Source organism: Halichoerus grypus, chromosome 2, assembly GCF_964656455.1.
Source record: "Halichoerus grypus chromosome 2, mHalGry1.hap1.1, whole genome shotgun sequence".
Classification (NCBI taxonomy): domain Eukaryota; kingdom Metazoa; phylum Chordata; class Mammalia; order Carnivora; family Phocidae; genus Halichoerus; species Halichoerus grypus.
In genome coordinates this window covers 67,641,569-67,663,177 of record NC_135713.1, presented here as the reverse complement: position 1 = coordinate 67,663,177, position 21,609 = coordinate 67,641,569, and the positions used below count along the sequence as shown (strand labels likewise).

General features: G+C 37.9%; 1 protein-coding gene across 1 annotated transcript in view; it reads left to right on the top strand.

Annotated features, from left to right (window-relative positions):
* The window catches only part of MAN2A1 (mannosidase alpha class 2A member 1), a 165,866-nt gene that overhangs the window by 18,938 nt on the left and 125,319 nt on the right, over positions 1-21,609 (top strand). Inside the window, exons 2-4 of the mRNA XM_036123025.2 lie at positions 5,357-5,614; positions 7,961-8,105; positions 21,425-21,596. Coding sequence (XP_035978918.2) covers positions 5,357-5,614; positions 7,961-8,105; positions 21,425-21,596 — 575 coding nt within the window. The remainder of the gene's footprint in view (positions 1-5,356; positions 5,615-7,960; positions 8,106-21,424; positions 21,597-21,609) is intronic.

Here is a 21,609-nt window from a genome sequence, read left to right as displayed (position 1 = left end):
CATCAGGCATTGTGCTAGGCATCAGGGTACAGTGATGAATAAAACAGCTGTGATGCCTGTTCTCAATATAGAGATTCATTTAGTGATGAAGATGGAGAAACAATACATGAATAAATAGGTAAAAAACAGCTATGGAAGAAGCAAAAAATAGAGAATAACATGCGAAGGCCTATTTTCGGTAGGATGGCTAGGGAAGGCTGCGCTGAGGTAACGTTTCAGGTGAGATTTGAAGCACTGTATAAAGGGAGAACATGTATGAAGGTCTTGAGATGGGTTGAGGAGGAACTGGCTTACAACTGAGATGAGATCAGGGTGAAGCTACTTTGGGGGAGGGATAGATAGATGCAGGTGTTTATTGATTGTAGTAGAAGTGCAGTGAGAAACTAGCACTGGATTGTTAGAAGGATAACGCATCTGTGTAGGGCATGGTTGAAGGGTGTAAGCTTAGCACTGGGAAATTCGTTAAGAGGCTGCTGTGTACTAGGCAGGAGAGGTTGCTGGAGGCTTGGATCAGTGTGGTTGCAGCTGAGAGGGAGAGACGTAGAACGATTCAGCAAGTATTTTAGAGGTAGTAAGGAAAGAGCTTGCAGGTAGGTTGGATGTATGAACACGGTGAGGAAGGAAGAAGAATCAGTTATGCCACCAAGATTTTGGGAGTGACCAACTAGATGGAGATTAAAGCTACTTACTGAAGATTTGAGGATTGTAGAAGGCTTTTTTGGGGAGGATATCTTTTGGACATAAGTTTGAAACCATGTTGAGGAGTGGAATAGTTGTTAGGACAGATGGGTTTGTTTTTCAGAGAAGAGGCTTCAGCTGTGGATAGAAATATAGATGAGACATCAGTACAAAAAAAAATGGAATTTAAACCCTGGAGTGGATGAGATAATTTAAGATAGTATAGAGAAGGCAGAGGGCTCAGGTGTTAACCTTGAGGCAGGCACTCTGTCATGTAGATGCTGGGGGGAGAAGGAGACTGATAAACAGGAGGCAGGAGGAACCCCAAGAACATGCTGGGCTGGGAGTAAGTGAAGAAAATGTTGCCAGGAGGAAGAAGTGGTCTAGTATGCTAGATGCTCCTTGAGATGATGAGTAAGGGGAGGACAGTGTTTGCTTATCATGATTAACAACATGGAAGCCTTTGGGGAGTTTTGCAGGAGTTTGGTGGGCAGATGCTGATTGGAATGGGCAGGTGAGGGAATGTAGTTTATAAGGAAGGGGGGTGATGAGCACAGACTGTTGATAATCTCTGTATGTCTGTGAAGGCGTTGGGGCCCGGGAAGGGAATCGTGGGGCTAAGGGAAGCATTGGAGTTTGATTTGATGTTTTAGATGGGATATCATGTTAAGTTGAACCATAGGAAATTGGTGAATTTTACTATTTTGATTTATGAGAATGACAAATTTCATATAGCTTGACCTGAAGTTACATGTTACACAATTGAGAATGAGTTACTTTTAAAAAGGGAGTTTGATGAAGCAGTGTTGAGAGAGTTTTAACCAAAAGAATACCAGCCTTTGAGCTGTTGAGAGAGATGGGTTTGGAGCTCACCAGTTAAGTGTTGGCCTTTGAAGTGGGGAATGGGAAGGCATGCATTTTTTTTTTTTCTACTGTAACAGGAAGGAAGATGCTGATGTGCAGATTCAGCCGAGCTTGAGTGATCACAGTGATGCCAATTCCAGCAGCTAGTGCTTACTTGGGGCAAATAATTATGTCATAAGCTTTCAGATTTAGCTGTAGGTGTACATTGATTGATTTTGTTCGTAGGACTGAGTGGGTTCTGATCCTGTTTTGCCTGTAGTAGGCTCTAAATTTTCTCTCTCAGAAGTCATTCGTATTAGTGATTTTTTTTTTTTTTGCTCAATTTTTCTCTTTCATCAAAAGCAAAGTAAATCAAATATCATGATTTCCTTCTCCACTCCTCTGCCGTGCAACACCATGGCCTCCCCATAGAACTGATTAGCAAATCAAAGAATAAAATGGTTTTCTTACAAGTGATTTTCTTACCCTACAGAAAATTGTCTTTTTCAGTATTACTCTCAGTATTCCTTGACTTGTCAGTGTAATTGAAACATTATCTATGATTTCTGTTACTTTAATGCAGACTACAAGCATATCCTTTTAAGGCCATACCACTCTTCTTTGTCGTATATACAAAATTTGCTTATGAGGTGTGTATATTTCAAGAATTTCAGCCGTTTGGGGGGAGATTTTATTCCACTGCATAATGTAGTTTAAAAAATTATTTTCATTAGACCATTCTGCTGACATATCCCCAGACCACAATTTTCCATGGACTTAGTAATTCGGTATAGAATTCCAGGTACTGATCATTAATTGCATCTTTAAAGCTACAATGAGATCGAAAGTCATCTTTGGTGCCTGCCGGATTGTTTTTCTCAAAACATCTCTCTCCTGTAGTGTTTATTTTGAATAATGCTCTCATCCATGGGTTATGGGACTAAGGCCATTGTAAGAATATTCCTAGATAGAGCCCTCTTCTTTCTCAGTGTGTGCTTGTTGAACTGTATGCATGGCTCCAAAATTATCTTCTCCTGATACAGAAAGGTCTGGAGAAATGCAGGCACCCCTGTATTAATTTATACACTGTAAGTTTATCGGATGATAAAACCTGCAGCATCTTAAAAGCTCTAGGGTGCTGGTATTTTAGACTAAGTTTTACTTTATGGAGGAGGGTAGCTTTACTAGAGGCAAGACAAGTCAACATGTTCTAATTCTGCTTGGAATCAGAGGAACTTGATTTACTGTTGTTACCTGCTGTGGTAGAAATTGCAAGCATCACTGAAGTAGACTTGTATCTTCAGTATTGGAAATATTCAACAGAATTCATCAGAAGTGATTTCAAAAAGCTGTGGTCTCGGTGTTTTGATAATAAGTGAAGAAAAGTTTTTCCCTTATTTCAGACAGCCTTTGATAGCATGTCTGTTTAGAAAAATAAATTTACATTAGTTAGCTGCATGCCTGACTCTCGTATATTTTAAGCTTCTTTGGGTGAGCTTTGGGTTATGCCAAGGGGACTCACTTTGGCCTTTCTGCTGAGAACCACTCAACCAGCATCAATGTCTGCTGATAAAGAAGGGTTTGTAGTATGATACTGCTCAATAGCTTTGCTGACCTGGAATCTACATGGTTCAACCAGCTTCTCTTTGAGCCCTGAACTGGTGTTGCACTGATGCATCCTGTTTCCTTTGCTGTGCCATGTCTAGTCATGAACTGAAGCAGGTTCTCTCTTGCTTTTCACTAGAGGAAATGGGGCTTGTCTTACAGGATGAGTTCTGTGTTAAAACCTTGTACTTCCGGCTTCTGTATAATATGCTGATAAATACACTTCAGAGTTCTTCCTCTTGGAGACCTAGCATGCCACCCCAGAGGAGATAGTTGGCTTATAGGACTGCAGTTTTGACACACAGGGTCTGTTTCTGTCCCATGCCCGTAAGTAGGCCTGGGAGAGCATCTTTCAGGTGTGTGGAGGCCTTCTTAATGTTTCTTGTCTCTGGCTTTGGATATTTGTCCCCAGTGTCATCTTTTCTCCCACCTCCCTCCTCCCCACAAAGATAATGGCCTGCTGACTTGCTTCTAATTTTGGATATTTCTTTTTTCATTCCAAAATATCTTCTCTAGTCCCTTCAGACTTCTGTCAGTTTCACACAGTTTGCTCCAGTGGGCTTCCCTTGGTAGACCCCAGCCTGCTGACCTCTCCCCTCCCCTTGTTGAACTGGCCTCTAACCCCGAAGTAGAATCCTTTTTTTCTCCTGGCTTCCCTATTACAGAGTCAGCAGCTATTCATAACAGACGAAAGAAGAATATAAATACCCATAACCAGTTTTTACCATCTTGATTATGGTCTTCCATAATTTTTTTTTCCAAAAGGATGATATCAAATTACTATTTTTTTATGCATGCTTTTTAAACTTTTTCTCTACTGTATCTTCTGAAAGTACCTTCCCATATATTTCTGTTTTTTTTTTTTTTATTAACATAATACATTATTTGTTTCAGGGGTACAGGTCTGTGATTCATATATTTCTATTTTTAAGGAATTAATATTTCTAAATTTTCAGTGACTGAAAACATTTCCATGATATAGATGTACCATTTGACCAGTTCTTTACCTTTGGACATTCACATGTTTTTTTTCCCTTCCTCTTTCTTACTGTCCTCCTGTTACTTCATTCCTCCTTCTTTCTGTCTTCCTGTTATTTACTGGTGATAGAACTTTTGTTTTTGGGTGTCCAGAGTTATTTGTTCGCTGGGCATAGAGTTATTTTATTAAACCCTAGTGTGGACTTTGGGTAGGCTGTTGCTTATGAGAGTGTCACTTTTTGTGTTCAGATATGGACCCATATCTTCCCAGCATGTAGCATTTGCCTGGTACAGTGGGAGCTCACTAAAGAATTATTGTTGAGTTCCAGAAAAGAAGGGCCATGGGACAAATATTTAAGTATCTACCACGTATTTAAGGCCCTATATATAGGAATGAACAAGACAAAGATTGTCTTTGCTCTCATAAGCTGAAATATTATTCTCTACAACAAGGTTTATGTTATAAAGATGACAAGCCTCTTAATGTGAGGATCAATTAAAAAACCTTAAAGTTGGGGCACCTGGGTGGCTCAGTCGGTTAAGGGTCTGCCTTCGGCTTAGGTTGTGATCCCAGGGTCCTGGGATCAAGCCCCGCATCAGGCTCCCTGCCCCTCCCCCTCCACTCCTGCTCTGTCTCTAGCTTTCTCTCTGTCAAATAAATAAAATCTTTAAAAAAAAAAACCCTTAAAGTCACACAATGTAGGAGAAGCAGTCTACGTGACCTATAGCGTGGTTACTTTTCATGCATGTGGCTAATTGAGGGTTGACTAATTGATTTTCCTGTAGATGATATTTCTTATTTAGGATTGTCCACTAGGGTTACTACAATGGAATGATTTTTTTCAGGTTCATACTTTTTGACCCTTTCAAGTAACTAGAATCAGTTAACTGAAATTTAAAATTTCATACCTGAACATAATATGTTATACTTAGCTATTATAGAGAACTCAACAGATCTTTTAGGATTGGGTTTGGGGCAATAGGAAATATATCCCAAAATATTTTTGGTTTTTCTCTTGCACATTTTAAAATATGATTAAACAAAGATTGCAGCCACGGAGATTTTTTGTTGTAAATTGGTGTTTCAACACTGCCAGCCGTCCACACTTTTTGTGGTCCCACTTATAAAAGTGGAAAGTGAAGGGTGAGTGGCTGCCCTCTTGGGCAGGCACATAATTTAAAAAAAAATGTGTGTGCCCCAGCAGAGCTATATTAGAGTTTCATATAGCTGCCTTTTTCTTTTTTATTGTAGGGCCAGCTCTCAATGTTGCAAGAAAAAATAGACCATTTGGAGCGTTTGCTAGCTGAGAATAATGAGATCATCTCAAACATTAGAGACTCGGTCATCAATTTGAGTGAGTCTGTGGAGGATGGTCCAAAAAGTTCACAAGGCAATTTCAGCCAAGGTGCTGGCGCACCTCTTCTGCCATCAAAACAGTTGTCCCTTGTAGTGGACCCTGAAGACTGTTCGTTCGCTTTGCAAAGTGGAAGTCGGAATTCAGATGTGCAGGTAATGTATGCATTCGTTAATGATCATTGGGATTTTCTTGCTTTTCTTTCTTTTTTGATCTGGTGTCTGTTTTAACTTAGTAAGTTGCTTAAACTCTCTGGATTCTAGTTTCTGTTTTTGTAAAGTGACTGGATTAGTCACATGATCATTAAAGTTGTTTTTAGTGATAAAATTCTGTAATTCTTTATTTCCCTAATTTTTTTTATTATTTTATACTTTGTGATTATGGCCTTTTTGTATGCTTTTTAGGTCTTATTTTGTCTAGTAGATGAAGACTTTTAGAGGTTTAAATTTGACCAAAGAGATTTTCTTATCTTCCTATTAAGAGTATAAGAAAAGCCTTATTCTTACTATATATCTTTTATACATTATAGGTTTCACACAGTGTAGGGTTCGATACCTTCTGCTGAGTATCTCTTTGTGAGAGAGGGAAGGGAAATATTCTAGAGCTGTGCTGTTCAGTATGAAAGTCACTGTCCACACATGGCTCCTGAGCACTTGAAATGTGGCTAGTTTGAATTGAGATGTGCTCTAAGTATTGAAGACTTACTATGAAAACAAATGCAAAATACTTTGTTTCATTTTACATATATGTGGAGATAATAATATTATGAGTATATTGGATTAAATAAAATGTATCCTTTAAATTAATTGCACTTATTTCATTTTACTAGACAATTTGAAATTACGGATTTGCCTTGCATTCTGTTTCTCTTGGATAGCGCTTTTCTAGAGGGTAGTGGAGTTGTAAACTAGGATAAGAAAGGACTTCTGCTTTTCTTAAATTTAAGGTGTGTCAAATGTGCTCTGTTCTGCCAGTTAGCAGAGAGCTGTGTTTAACCTGTACCTTAGACCTGAAGCTCAAACTTGGTGACAAGTCTGTAAAGGGCAAATATTTTACAGTTGGACAAAATGGGTTGGCTCTGGCCTTGCTTTGGAGTAGATGTTTCTACTAACTTCTGGGGACAGAGAATGTGATAGGATCTTGAAGCTGTGGCTCACAGGCCAAGCCAGCAGCTGGAGACAGAGTTGGCCAGGCCTTGTGCCCACAATCTTATCAACTAGTGTGTGGTCAGGTTCCCACACTATCAGGATTCTGTGCTGTGAAGGTGTATCTATTTTTGTGAGTCTTGGCTTTGTATAGGTTTTAAATAAGTACCTTTTAAAGGAGAACAACAAAACTCTTTTTGGAGGGGGTTGTTAAATCTGGACTGGACAGAAACAGCCATGTTGCTGAAGAACCCCAGAAGGCAGGTGGAGCGAGGCAGTGGGGTACAGGGCGAGCTGCAGGGCCAGAGAAAGAACCAGAAGGAATAACAGAGACTGTTAACACATCCTCCTTTCCAGCTGGTTCCCTTTATTGACTCATCCTTGGGAGCATTTTATTTTATTTATTAAAGTCATACATTCTGAAGTGAGAGATATGTTGTTGCCTTAAAATACTTTGCATTCACTTTTTACATAATTTGCTCGGTATCTTTAAGTTTTTTTGTAACCCGCTTATATATTTTATAATATATAGTGATTTTTACGTAATTAAAATTTTATATATAATTTTTACATAATTTAAATTTTACCAAAGTCAAATTTTGGTAAAATCAGTTTTGTGTTGTCACATTTAGTATTATAGAGGATATGAAAAATACCAGCTTTTAGGATTTTTTTTTTCTGCAATATTTTTTCCTTTGTGTCCAAAAAGATTATTACCTCGGACTACTACATTGGAAACATAGAGAGCATTTGAACATTTAAAAATTTCCATTTTTACATGATTATGCCTCATTGACTCAGTTGTAGTTTTAGTTTTAGAATGAAAAAGGTGAACATAACATTTGCTAAATGAAGAACAGCTGTAGATACATTTCCATTCAGATACAGATTTTAAAATATATGTGATTAATTGTAAAATAAAGACAACTCAAAGTAAAAAAAATCATCAGTATTGCTTGTGAAAATACTGAAATATTTGGTCATAATCACATTTCATCAAAAAATTTTTTCTTTGCTGTTTAGTTCCTATCAGTTTCCACTAGAATGTATTAGAAGAAAAGCAGGGCAAGAAGGAATTGAATGAAATTATTTTTCATTAGAAGCAGATGGAGGAGGGGTTTATTTATCAGGATAGTTAAGTAACACAGTAGCATTTTAAGAATTTGAATGGTAATTAAATGTTTTCTGCCTTAAACTATTCAGTTAATGTCTACAGAAATAGTTTTATCTAGTAAAATACATACACAGTGAATAGCTTTGAGCAAATATTTTCCAACATTAAGTTCAAATTAAAAATGGTAATACGTGGTTAAATTTACTCTTTTTTCCCCTATATTTTGTCTTTTGTATTTTTAGATGTTGGATGTTTACAGTCTAATTCCTTTTGACAATCCAGATGGTGGAGTTTGGAAACAAGGATTTGACATTAGCTATTTATTTAATGAATGGGACTCTAAGCCCCTTCAAGTCTTTGTGGTGCCTCATTCCCATAATGACCCAGGTAAAATTTACACTTCAAAAAAACTACAGGTTATTAAGCCCCTGTACACACAGAGTATTTTAATGAGAATCTGGTAGAGCTGATTTCTCAAGTTTTTGAGACACTATTTGCTGACTTGTTCCAGCAACGTATTCCTTTTATTTTGAGTTTTTATCAATTTATGTGCCATTCATGGATAGTACTTGTGCGATGTGAAATAGTAATAAACACAAGAAGGTCTTTGTTTTGGGGATGAAAAGTTGAATTCACTTAAGGTGCTGACTGTTCATTGTAGTTACTTCTTGTAAAATACTGCGTGGGAGAATTATTTTGTGTTCATAAACTGTGCACTAAAAAATGCAGAATTCTCATGGGAACGTTTGAATCTTTAAAATGGAAAAGCAATGTAAAGTGGTTAAGAGACTTGGTCAGGTGGACATGAGTGTGGAGTCCCAACCCCATGGTGTGAGACAACTTTAGGCAAGTTACAGAATGTGAAAGTAAGTATTTTCCCCGGGTAGAATCAGAATAAAGTATCTACTTCATAAGATGAGACGTAAAAGCGTGATGCATGGCCCTGGTAACTCCTGTCATTATCATTATTGTTATTATTTCATACGACAGCTTTTGTTATTTATTGGGGCTGGAGACCTTTTCCTCCAAGGTAAGGGAAAATTGCTAAAATTACAGTGGGAAATATGATTCGATGTATAGATTTGTTAGTGTGAGTACACTGGCACAGAGTAAATATTTCATGAATTCCGTTGCAGGATTTTTTGGGGAATGTACTTCGAAAGACTTCCTTTGAGGACTGACTTAACGCTTCTATTTGTTATTTTTCTCAATTTCTCCATTTCATCATTACTAATCAGAGGCACCATTATTCACCTAGTACTTTGAAGGTTTTTTTCTTTACTCCCAGCATTCATTTATCTCTGACTTAGATCCTTTCCCACTGGTTTATTGGCATATGTTCCCTTCTGTTTCTAAGACAGTAGAACTTGTTGCTTTAGGTCTGGACACATGATTTGGTGAAGTTGTGTGTGTCTGTGTGTGCGTACACACGTGTGCTGCTTTGGATGTGAAAGGTACTTGGAGACAGTTTGGATGCTGAAATGTTTGAATTTCCATAAAACTTCAAAATTCAGTATGCACAGAGGTCTGAAATATGTGAAATCAATATTATTTTGGAAATTTGTGATGAGCATATGTCACACCAGCTTCTGACTTGGTTTCTCTGTCTTTGGTCTTAAAGTCTTTATCTTTCCTTACAAATACCCATCCATCTTATTAACCTTTCCTCTTAAATGTTTTGCATCTTCTTCCTCCTTAATCTTAGCCTGTCACTTCAAATCCAAACTCCGATGGCCAGGCATCATGGAAAGACTGCAGGGATCTGGAGCCAGGCAGAATGAGGCAGGCATCCTGGCTTGGCTGTATACTGGCCCCAAGTCCTTTGGGCACATTTGTGTGTCTGTCAAATGCAGATCATATGGTAGATCATCTTAAAGCAGGAGTTAGTTATCAAGTAAATACAAAAGGTGATGAAAATCACACGTAATTAAAATTCCTTTAGCTATTTACTTACTTGTTTTTTGGTTTTTTTTTAAGATTTTATTTATTTATTTGACAGAGACAGTGAGAGTGGACAAGCAGGGGGAGCAGTAGAAGGAGAGGGAGAAGCAGGCTTCCCACTGAGCAAGGAGCCCGATGTGGGGCTCAATCCCAGGACCCTGGGATCATGACCTGAGCCGAAGGCAGACGCTTAACCATCTGAGCCACCCAGGCGCCCCGCTATTTACTTACTTGTATGCCAGATTAAATAGTACATTTGCATGTAGGGTATGTGTACTGAAAAACAGGTCTTTGTTTATATCTAGACTTACAGTGAGGTGAGGTGCTCACACTTGATTCGTGGGATCTGAGTTTGCCTGTAGGACTACAGATGATTTTCTCTGTAAATCTCATTCACTCTGAAATACTCCCTTATTGAGTGAAATGGTGGCAGAGCCCCTGTAGTATTTAAATTGTTCTCTCCTTTCTTTTCTGCCAGTTCAGTTCTTGTCTCTTAATTGGGTGTGTGATGTGATTCCATTGTATCCAGTTTCTTATAGGGTCGTCAATACACTTTGCAGTATGTCTTGCAAGTCCTCATGTGAACCCATTTCTCCAACCTTTTAGATTTTTTAAAGACTTTTATTGTCTCTTCCCCTTTTCTGCCATCCTCAGTTTCCACCAATCTCATTTCTTGTAATTCTAGAACACGCACGCTTAACTGTAATAATAAAATTTGTGGTTTACCAGGCAGTGTGCCAAATGTTTTATAAACATTGAGTGCTCACAATAACCCTAGAAGGTGAGTGCCACTATTCCTGATGAAGATGTTACCAACTTGTCAGACTTCCAGGGGCAGTAAGTGGCACCACAGGAATTCCTTGTTACTTTACCTGGACCTCCCACCTGAGTACACTCAAGGGACAGAGAACATGTGCCTCCTGTTCAGTCTGTCTCATTGCCTAGCCCAACACGTGGCATATAGTAATCGCTAAATAGAGACGAGGCCTTCCCGACCTGTCTCCATGCCCCTCTGAAGCTTCTTGAACTTTCCATACTTGCACACAGGCAGAGATGTCAAGGTTTACAGCACTTCTGCTTTATCTCCTCACTAGAATGCAAGCTCAGTGAGGGCTCACACTTTGTCTTACAACCAGCAGGTCACTAATGCCCAGAAGAGTCAGCAGCACATGGTACTGACTCATTCGGTTCAATAAACTAATGAACCAGGGAATGTGATTCTGCAGACTTAGATGAAACATTGGACCTTGACATTCACGTTTCTTTAGCTTCCCTCCATCTCTTCTTCCTGTTGTCTTATTTCTATGCCTTAAAAAAAAATATTTAAAATGTGCTTTGTAATTTTAAATACAAACAGCAGATGATATGAAGCTCTTCAAGGGCAGGGATTACCTATGCCTTTGAGATTTTGTTTGTTTGCCTTAGGGGTTCCCGCTCTAGTTAGTGTGTTGTTCAGTGGGGAGATTTCTCTAATCATTGGTCCTGACTGCTCTAAGTGAATCTGTCTGTTGGTATCTTAGCAACCAGAGTTGAGTCTTTTTGTCTTAGTAAAAGATGTTAATGACCCTTACCCTCAGGCCCTCCTCCACTTGAGGAAGAAATAATAGTCTGACCCTGACCTTTTATTTATTTATTTTTTTTAAAGATTTTATTTATTTACTTGACAGAGAGAGACAGTGAGAGAGGGAACACAAGCAGGGGAAGTGGGAGAGGGAGAATCAGGCTTCCTGCCGAGCAGGGAGCCCAATGTGGGGCTCGATTCCAGGACCTGGCGGATCATGACCCGAGCCAAAGGCAGATGCTTAATGACTGAGCCACCCAGGCTCCTCCATGGACTTTTTGAAAGTGAAAGCGATAGCGATTTTTGCTACCAAGCAAAATAGAGAACAGAACCGCTGGCTTTTCTTGATAATTTTCACCGCTCCTTCACAAAAGTAGAGTTTAGGTAAGGCTAAATTATTCTGTGAAGAAGTAAATCATTCAGATCATGAAGAAACCTCTTTTTCAGTGGAAGAAAAGAGATAAGTGTGTGTGCAAACATTCCAAGTCAAAATGTGACTCTGTAATGGGAAATCTTTGTATAATACTCCTAAATGAATGTGCAGTTAGGCGGTTTACTTTCTAAATGAGATTTATAGAGATTTGTTTGCATTTTCTGCAGCAACAGTTTAAAACAAACTTTAGCTCAGTGGTTTGTTTCATCGGAGTTTTGTCTGTTGGGGATAGGAATGTTTGAAATAGACTTATGAAAGATTCCTATATTGAGTTCCCTAACTTTAAGAATTCTGTTGCTGTGTTTTTATATATGTAGGTGTTTTTCTTTTTGGATCGAGTTCTGATATCTCACGAGACAGATAAATTTCAAATTATGTTTCGTATTTTAATTCCTAATCATGCCTTCTTCCAGTCTATGAGGACATGTAACAATTGTCATACAGTATTTTATATGGTTTACATGAGTTAAAACAAAATTGGAAAGGAATTGTTAAGTAAATGCTGATAACTTTGTACTGTTACACTTTTGAAAAGTTTTGAATCATAGACCATGAAATTATATGTTAGTTGATTGATACATGTTCATGTTATATTTAATAAGCTGATTAAAACAGCACCTTTGTATCTACAATCTTAATTCTTTCCTTCCCACTACTTAAACTGCTGAAATATTTAGTTAATTTTCCTTCAAAAAAGTCACAGTGTGTAGAGAGTAGATAAGGTATACTAAATGGAAAGTTGGACAGCATATTGTTAGTTAAGCAATTTGTAAAATGAACATTAGAAAATAATCCCCCATGTGGTATGACTCCGAATCAGAGAGGCACAAGAGCCACAGTGGAAAATCATTTTATTTTGTGCATTTGCAGTTGTTTTACAGAGTTTTTATTGATTCAAATGAATGAGTAGGATTTTTCACTTTTTTTTTAAATTAAGGAAACAGAATTTTGCATTTAGCATTATATGATAATTTGAAATGAGTGTATGTACCCTTATTCTTTTTTTTTTTGAAGATTTATTTATTTATTTTAGAGAGAGTGGTATAAGTGGGATGAGGGGAGAGGGAGAGAGAATCCCAGCAGACTCCCTGCTGAGTGCAGAGCTGGACTTGGGGCTCAGTCTCACGACCCCGAGATCACAACCTGAGCCAAAATTAAGAGTCACCTTTAATCGTCTGAACCATGTAGGTGCCGCTGTGTGCCCTTTTTCTTAAAAAAAAAAAAAAAAAGCGAGAGAGAACAAAAACGTGAGGAAATTGCAGTGTGATGTTATTTTAAAGGTTTTCTGCTCATGTATTGTTCAGCACAATCAGAAGAAAAGAGTTCTGGTCAGCCATAGTTGGGTAACGCCCAGATGGGTGAAAGCAGGGGAGACTTGCAACTCCATCTGCCAAAGGAACCTGCTGAGTGGAAGGAGATGGTCAGGAGAGGGGAGGTTTGTTTGTGGGCACAGTTTGGGGGAGCACTTTGTTTAATAATTGAGGGATAAAATGAGTTCTTTGGTTTTGGCCACTGTGATGGGAAATTTGAGTTTCTGGAGCTAAGATGCATGAGGAAGAACTGAGTGAGAACTGGTATTCATTGCCTGCCTTGTATCAGGGGAGTGTTTAGTGTGTGTTGCTTCATGTAATCCATTCTGCAACCCTCAAAACTGGTAAATTAAACCCCATTTACCAGGTGAAGACAGTGAGGCTAGGGTTGGTATACTAATGTCTTCGAGATCCATCAGTTATAAATTGGCACAGGATGGCGAATTAAAGCTCAGATTTGCCTGATTCTAAGATCTCTGTTCTTTCTACTTACCATGCTGCTTCTCAAGATATTTTATTTAGTTCAAATGATTTTCTTGCTTTATGGGCGTTAACTAATTTGGCACATTTATCTGAACCTTGGGTTGTTAATAGAGTTGCCAGTTTTTTTTTTAAAGATTTTATTTATTTATTTTAGAGAGTGCTCGAGCAGGGGGAGGGGCAGAGGGAGAGAGAGAAAATCCCAAGCCGACTCCCCGCTGAGCGCAGATCCTGACTCAGGGCTTGATCTCAGGACCCTGAGATCATGACCTGAGCCAAAACCAAGAGTCGGATGCTTAACCGACTTTTCCATCCAGGAGCCCCTTGAGTTGTCAGATTTAACTTTATAAAAAAAATGTAAGTTAAGCCTACATTTCCAATAAACAATAATTTTTTTAGTGTATATGTGTTCCAAATATCATATGGAACACACAGTAAACATTTATTCATTATTTATCTGAAATTCAAATTTAACTTGGCATCCTGTATTTTATCTGGCAATCTTAATTAAGAAAATGTTGGCATTAAGAGTTAAATGTTTACACAGCTCTTTAGAATTATCTTTTTAAGCGATCTCTAAAATTGGTGTATTGAGGTTCTTTTTCAGAGGGAGAATGCTGATTGTTGCGGCTCTCACTGGACTGCATTCCTTAGGAGCATATATATCAAGTAGCACCTAGAGGTGTAGGTGATCATCAGACATGTCCCCATTCTCCTATTTTGGTTACTTTTGTCTGTCTGTCCAGTCTGGGTGCTTCAGAGCTCACCGATGTGCCAGTTATACAAATAATTGCTACTGCTTATGAGACTGTACTGTGTTTCAGGCACTGTTCTCTTCACGTATTAAATCCATTACTGCTCTCAGCAACTTTATGACAAAAGTTCTATTATTACCCTTATTTCACAGATGAGAAAACTGAGGCAGAAGAGAGTCCAAGTAATGTGTTGGTGGCAGGGCTGGGCTTGAACCCAAGCTCTGGACTCGGACTTGTAACCACTATTTAATATTGTTTCTGGAAGGTAATACTTCTGAAACCACAGGCAGAGCTTCTAGGAAGAAGGTCTTTTAAGTGTTTCTGTGTCAGGTGTCATCCACTTTAGTATGATTAATCATATAAAACATTTTATGAACTATCTTGCAAAAGTAGACACCTCACCACACTGTTTCCCATCCTTTTTTCCTTCTGGTCTATCCTTATTGAAATGGATGTCCCTGTCCTTAAATACTACTTGAGTACATGAGATGGTGAGTGGTTTTCCTCATTGCTGCATATTTTACAATTAGCAAGTCATTTAGAAGCAGTATTTTCCAGCTTTTAAATGGTTTCTTTTAGAAACTGATAATTTGCCCCACATTTGCCTTGACCGTAAGGCTAAATAGCCTCATATCCTAAGAGTAACTCCTCGAAGGAAGTCCCTTTTACTTTTACTTCTAATGGTTTCTTTCATATTATAGACACTTTTCATTTTTTCAGACCACTAAGCCCTGTTTGGGGAAGACGTAGTAGGCCTAAAGTGTCCTACTCAGTGTGAATTGATGCTCATGGATGGAGTCCTTAACAAGGGAGGGAAGTAACTTTAGCCCAGATTTAGAAATTATTGTGGAGGTTGATCTCACAATGGCAGGTGTCAAATATCGAGGTATGCAGGTCTTTTAAAGGGCATTTAGAAAAGCAATATAGTAAGGGGTCACAATTGGACATTATACATACAGCTGCAGGGTGAACAAAACCCCAGCTGTCCTAACGGTAATGCAGATGGCTCCCGTGGTGTGGGATAGAATTTCCAGTGAGGGCATCTTACACGGGTTCAAAAAGTGCTGTATCTCAAACAGCTTCGTGGACGTGAAGCTGATATGCTTTGAAAACTATTAGATGACACTGAATCACCTGGGAAAAAGGTGAGGTGATTCTGGAAACCTGAGTTCAGAAGCATTTATAGGATTCAGCAGGCTTCTAGGTTTCCAAAGACTCACAGGTCTTTGGAAAACCGCAGCTTCATCTTTGAGTCTCTCTCTCCTCTCTCGGGAGCTTCAGTCAGTTAGCATCTTCTCTTCATTTTGCCTCCTTGGCGTCATAAACGTTTTCCAGCAGAATTTTTGCAGTGGCCTCATTTCCTGTTTTCTACTTTACCATCTTCGTCTATCCTTTACACTCACAGCACACTCATTTTTGAAAGCACAGATCAAAAGACCTTAACTTCCTTCCTCCTAGATTTTCAGCAAGAATCAAAAACGGTTTAGAAGATTTTCGGTGATCTGACCCCCACTTCTGTTTTTATTTCTCTCTGTACTCCCAGCGTGTAAGCTGCCACACAGCCATACCCACCTGCCTTCTTCCTGAAACTGACACAGACCTTTGTGGCTTTGTGTGTTTTCCACATGCTCTTCCTTCTGTTTGGGAACTGCCGCCTTTTTCCTCTGTCCAGATGATGACTATTCTAAGAATCTCTCTTCTGTCCTCCTGGTAGGAATCCACCACTTCTATATTCCCATGGCATTTCGCTTCTATTTTCACTGTGGAATCTGTTTTCATTGATTAGCTTTATTGCTTTGCCTTATTAGAGGCTTGGTTTGTGTTTGAATGAATAAACTGGAACAAGACGTTGGTGAAAACTCTTTCACAGTTTATCAGGGCAGGGGGAAACAAGCTTGACTTATAATGGAAATGTTGGAATTAAAATTAATCAGCAGTGGATTTGAGTTATGATAATACCAGTTAAGATGGTACGTGATACCTTAAGTGTAAGAGTGGCTATTGCAATCAACTATGGAAGGATTTGACAAGTGATGGAAGAAACCTGTTGATCATATGTTGATAGACAATAACTTAATTACTAAAATAAAGAAGCTTTCTTATTTTATAAATCTTTATATTTATTTCTTAATTTGAGACTATTATGTTAAAACAGAAGTAACCTGAAACTTAAGTTACAGTTTTTACATGTTTATTATCTGGATATAATTATTTTTGATTCAAAAAATTCTATGCTCTCTTTAACATTCGGTACCTATTTAACTTTGAGTAGAATAAATGTAGTCATTAAAAAAATCATTATTGTAGCAGTTAAAATCACAACAGCGTAGCAATGATTTGAGGGAATGTGTGTTTTAAATTATCCTAGGGCTGACAGAGCTTTTTTAAATATAAAATAGAACCTTAAAAGATAATGACCAAAGATTATTAGGTTAGCATCAGAACAGACAGTGAATGCATTAGAGCTAATTGTGTATGTGTGCAATGTCTTTTCCTTTTGGTTTCATTTCCAGTTGGAGTAATAAATTCGTATTTATACTTCATATACCTTTTTCCCCCTGTCCTTTTGGTTGTGCATGTCGTTCATCTATCACATACTTACTGAATTCTTGATGGTGTAGGCTTCATACCAGGTGCCGGCTTCATGAGAATTCAGTGCTTTGAAGTTTGGGTTATAGGTTCTCAAATTTGTAGGAATTGGGGCAGAAATACCTGGAGGCCCTCAGGCCCTTTGTATAAACATTTAAAAGTTATAACTTTTTGTTATATGTATCAATGTATCAATGTATCAAACTGATACATTGCTAAATAAGGATAGGTCTTTTCATCCTGCCTTGAGAAATAGCACCATTATCAGGAAGGCCATGTGTGGGTTGAGATGGATCAGGCTCCAGTTCTCTACTGGAATGTGTTGGTGCATGTGGGAAGAGCCAGCCTATAGTAGCCCAGCCCTGTCTCCCAGAAATGGCCCTGTCCTAAACCAGGCCCTCCTTTGCAGACACCCCAGCACTCTTCCCACACCCCTGCAAACTGCATTCCCCCTGCCCATTTCTCAGGCTAGGGAGGTTACCACCCGCAGGTCGACTTCCCTATAGAAAAACCTATAGAAGGCCCCTGGTGGGCTCTAGAAACTGGCTTGAGGCTGTTTGAACACAGATTTCTGGGCCCTGGTACTCAGAAGGGCAGGTCAGGGCAAGTCAGGGCAGGCTCTGGGTGGGCAGGTTCTTTGCTTTGGGAATTTATTGTGTGAAAAGAATGTGGTCAGAGGACGAATGGGAAGATCCCTCAAGTGACCAGGGCTCAGGAAGGGATCCCCTTGCCCAAGTGCTAAATTGGTGCTGTGTATGCCCTTGAACCAAATAAAACTGGGTGTTCCTTGAGAGGATCAGAGTGCCACAAAGTCTTTAGATTTTGAAGCAAGATCAAGAGTCAAATTTTAAAAAATAGTGTTTTGTCAGTGAACAATTACGAGGTGCTTAATTGTTCACAAGCATTAAAAATAAGCAGTAGAGTTGTCAACTTTATTAGGCTTTATATTTTAAAACTTAAAATTTTTGTGATAAAATAGTGATAGCAAATTTGGAGTTATGCCTGCTTTAAAGAACTTCTAATTATGTATTCTTTGTTTCAGATATTTCCCCACTTACTTAAAAATGGTGACTAGCTGTTTTATGGGTTAAAGTGTTGTTAGAGGGGAAAAAGAGTAAATGGAAAGGTATTCTTCGTGCTATTCTAGCCCTGGTTCAATTTCCAAGTGTATTCAAGGGAAAGAAAAAGGCTGTGAATTGACCACTTAAGTAAATCAGTTTGCAACTCAATGTCCTAAGATTATTAAATCCAGAGGTAGGAATATAATTTTATGTCACAAAAAATCATCCCATACAACTTTTCATAAAATACTGTCTTTCTGATTGGTCTTATGTTAATATACAATTGTAGTTTTACAGTAATTGAGGAAAAGAAAGAGCCAATTCAGTGTAAAAGGGAATACTTGATTACTCTATTGTATAAGAGCAATAAAAGCTAATTTACTGTTACATTACTCAATATTAAAAGCTGCAAGAGGCTATCTTTTAGTTCATTCTTCATTAATTGTGTTATATTGTAGTGATATTAGTATCTATTATAGATGAGTTTTATGGAAGGCTTTTAAGTTGACATCTCAGCATGTATTTTGGCTCACGTAAATATCTTTGACATATTTTCTGCATGATTGTTGAAGGGCAAATGAAGTGTTGAAGGCAACATGGATTAATCAGTCACTGTGATTTCTTTATGAAAACTCCTGTGATAAACTATTCTTTGAAAGGGTCTTAGCTAATAACAAATTATAACTGATGAAAACAAGTAATTGTACTTAAAAAAGAAAAAAAAAACCTGTTACTTATTCATCTTCATAAAGACAATTTCTTCTAAATTTGCTTTCTATGCTAGATTACTAGAGTTTTATTATTAATTTTGGAGTGATTCCATTGTTAATAGTTCTTTTATTTTATTGAGTTAATAGCCAAATAATTAGGGCTTAGTTTTGACCTTTGTTAAAATTTAGGTAAAACACCTATGTGTGATGTCTTAAAGACAATAATTTTCACAGAGCCATTTCAAGAATTTACATGGTCCTCACTGCACATGTATAATAATAGCATGGTGCAGAAGTAGAGGTCACTTACAAACATTTGATTTTAGCTCAGTCTTGCAATATGGAGGTAGATACATGTTAAATTAAATATTATGATGGTACTTGGTAAAATAAATTCTCCCCACAGTGCAATCTTTGTTTTTCGGATGGTAATAACACTGATTTTTTCTAGGGCTAAATTAGTTTGCTAGGGTTGCCATCCCAAAGTACTACAGACTGGGTGGCTTAAGCAACAGAAATTTATTTCCTTACAGTTATGGAAGCTGGAAGTCCAAAATCAAGGTGTCAGCAGTGTTGGTTTCTTCTGAAGGCCTCTCGTCTTGGCTTGCAGATAGCCCTCTGTCTTTGCATGGTCTTCCCTCTGTGTATGTCTGTGTCCTAATTGCTTTTTCTTGTAAGGACATATTGGATTAGGGCCCACCTTCATGACCTTATTATACCTTAATCACCTCTTGAAAGACCCTGTCTCCAGGTACAGTTGCATTCTGAGGTATTGAGGGTTAGCATTTCAACATAGGAATTTTGAGGGGGCATAGAATGAATTCTTTGCAAACCAAAGTTTTGGGTTACCAATATGTTTAAGATGTGGAACAGTTTATTTAAATGTTTTAAATAAATGTGCCCTTTTCAAAATTTAGTTGTTAGAAATATCTTTTATTTCCTCTTTTACCTGTTTTGATTGTAGAGATGGGGAAGGGTCCATTAAAGACTGATGAAGATGATAATAATAATAGCAACTAACATTTATCAAGTCCTGTGTTATATCCTGGACTCTGGTCTGAGCACTTGATGTTTTTTTGTCTTAGATGTTGGCATGGTCAGCATTAGCAGCGAGTTGGAGCATGCTAGGGGTAGGTTGGCTTTTCTTTGCTTGTCCTTGGGAATCCAGATGTGGATCTTGGCTTTGCGGTCTGGGGCAGGAGTCCCAAGTTTGTACCTTTGCCAAGCAAGATGGGATTCTTTGCAAACCACTATTTCATGAGCTATCTTTGAATTTTCTATATATATAGGCTTTTTATTTAAACATGGAAAAGTTAAATTATCCACGTAGTATTCTTTGGTGACTTTAAAAATAACTTAAAGGTGCCCCAGATCAAGAAAGTCCTCGTAAAGAATATTTTACACTGAATTCCTCTTTGGCTTCTGGCTTCATACCTGTCACTTTGTACATGCTCACTAAATAACTATGGAATGAATGAATAGATTCTAGTTAAAGCAAAAGGGAGAAATACAGAGTGTCAGTGCCCTTTTTAGAAGCTCATATTTACATTGTCAAAATAGTTGCATTGTCTTCTCTGCCCTAGCACATTTTATTATTTTCTAGCTAATACAGTATATTTCAGATATTAATTATAAACAAAAGAACTAACCAGTTGACCCCTTAATATTTTAGTCTCCCCACATGTTTGAGGTTTGGAAAAAATAGAGCAGTAGTTTAGCCTGGATGTATAGAAACTCCTATCTCTCTATAAGATTTCATGGATAAGAGGTTGTTCTGTGGAAGGTCCACGTGGCCAGTAGATAGCTGGGTATGATTTTGCCTCAGCAGCTCATCATGTTGCTTTAATGCTCTGCCAGATAGGGCTATGCTTGGACCTATGGGTCTTGTTAAAAATGTTTCTTTATAGGGATGGGGCACCTGGGTGGCTCAGTCAGTTAAGCGTCTGCCTTCAGCTCAGGTCATGATCCCAGGGTCCTGGAATCGAGTCCCGTGTCAGGCTCCCTGTTCAGCGGGGCGTCTGCTTCTCCCTCTGCCTGCTGCTCCCCCTGCTTGTGCTCTCTTTCTCTCTCTCTGTCAAATAGATAGAATCTTATAAAAAGATGCTTCTTTATAGTGAAATTGCAAATATCTTTAGATAAAATTTCCAGGATATTTGAGAAAAGTCTGAGAACTAAGTCTTCAGTATCTACAATTTTCTTTTGAAAAAGACTTGACATACATGTATACACTTGTGTTGTTTGATTAGTGTCAGTTTGTGCTTCCAAAAAATGGAATAATTTACAGCCTTTGGAAACTAATGCCCGTTCTTGGCAGAATTCTACTTCTCTGTATTCATAATAGTGCTCTTAATTACCTTACTGCTTTGCTGCTGACTTCTAGATATAGTTTATACTTTTTTTTTTCTTAATTTAACTTACTAAAATGGGTAGGGAGTTTCAGATGTAGTATGAAAGGATACAGTTTTCATTACATTATGAGTAGTACTGCCAGCTTGTTAATGCTGTTCAGATTTTTAGAATTAAAGCAAATTCCTTAAATTAGAGATAAATTATAAATAATTGAATTCAATACTATAATTACTAAGCATAAATAAATGCTTTTGGGCCTCAGGTCATTTTTCTCATTTTTTCCCTCATTTCTATCTGAATTTGTGCAGTTTTCAGAGTGTTTTGTCACTAGTGACTTTTTGAGTTTCATATCCATTGAAATGGAATTTCACTACTTGAAACATTTCTGAAATTTTTAAATGTGTCTTCATATGAATGAAACATCTAAGGGTATCCAAAGGTGATGCAATGGAATGTGACTGAGTTGAAATCAGACATATGAATCAGACCTTTGTTGTATATTTGTGTCTTGATTTAGGTTGGTTGAAGACTTTTGATGACTACTTTAGAGAGATGACTCAGTATATTTTTAATAACATGGTCATCAAGCTGAAAGAAGACTCACGGAGAAAATTTATGTGGTCTGAGATTTCTTACCTTTCAAAGTGGTGGGATACTATAGATAAGCCGAAGAAGGATGCTGTTAAAAGGTTTGTTTTAAAA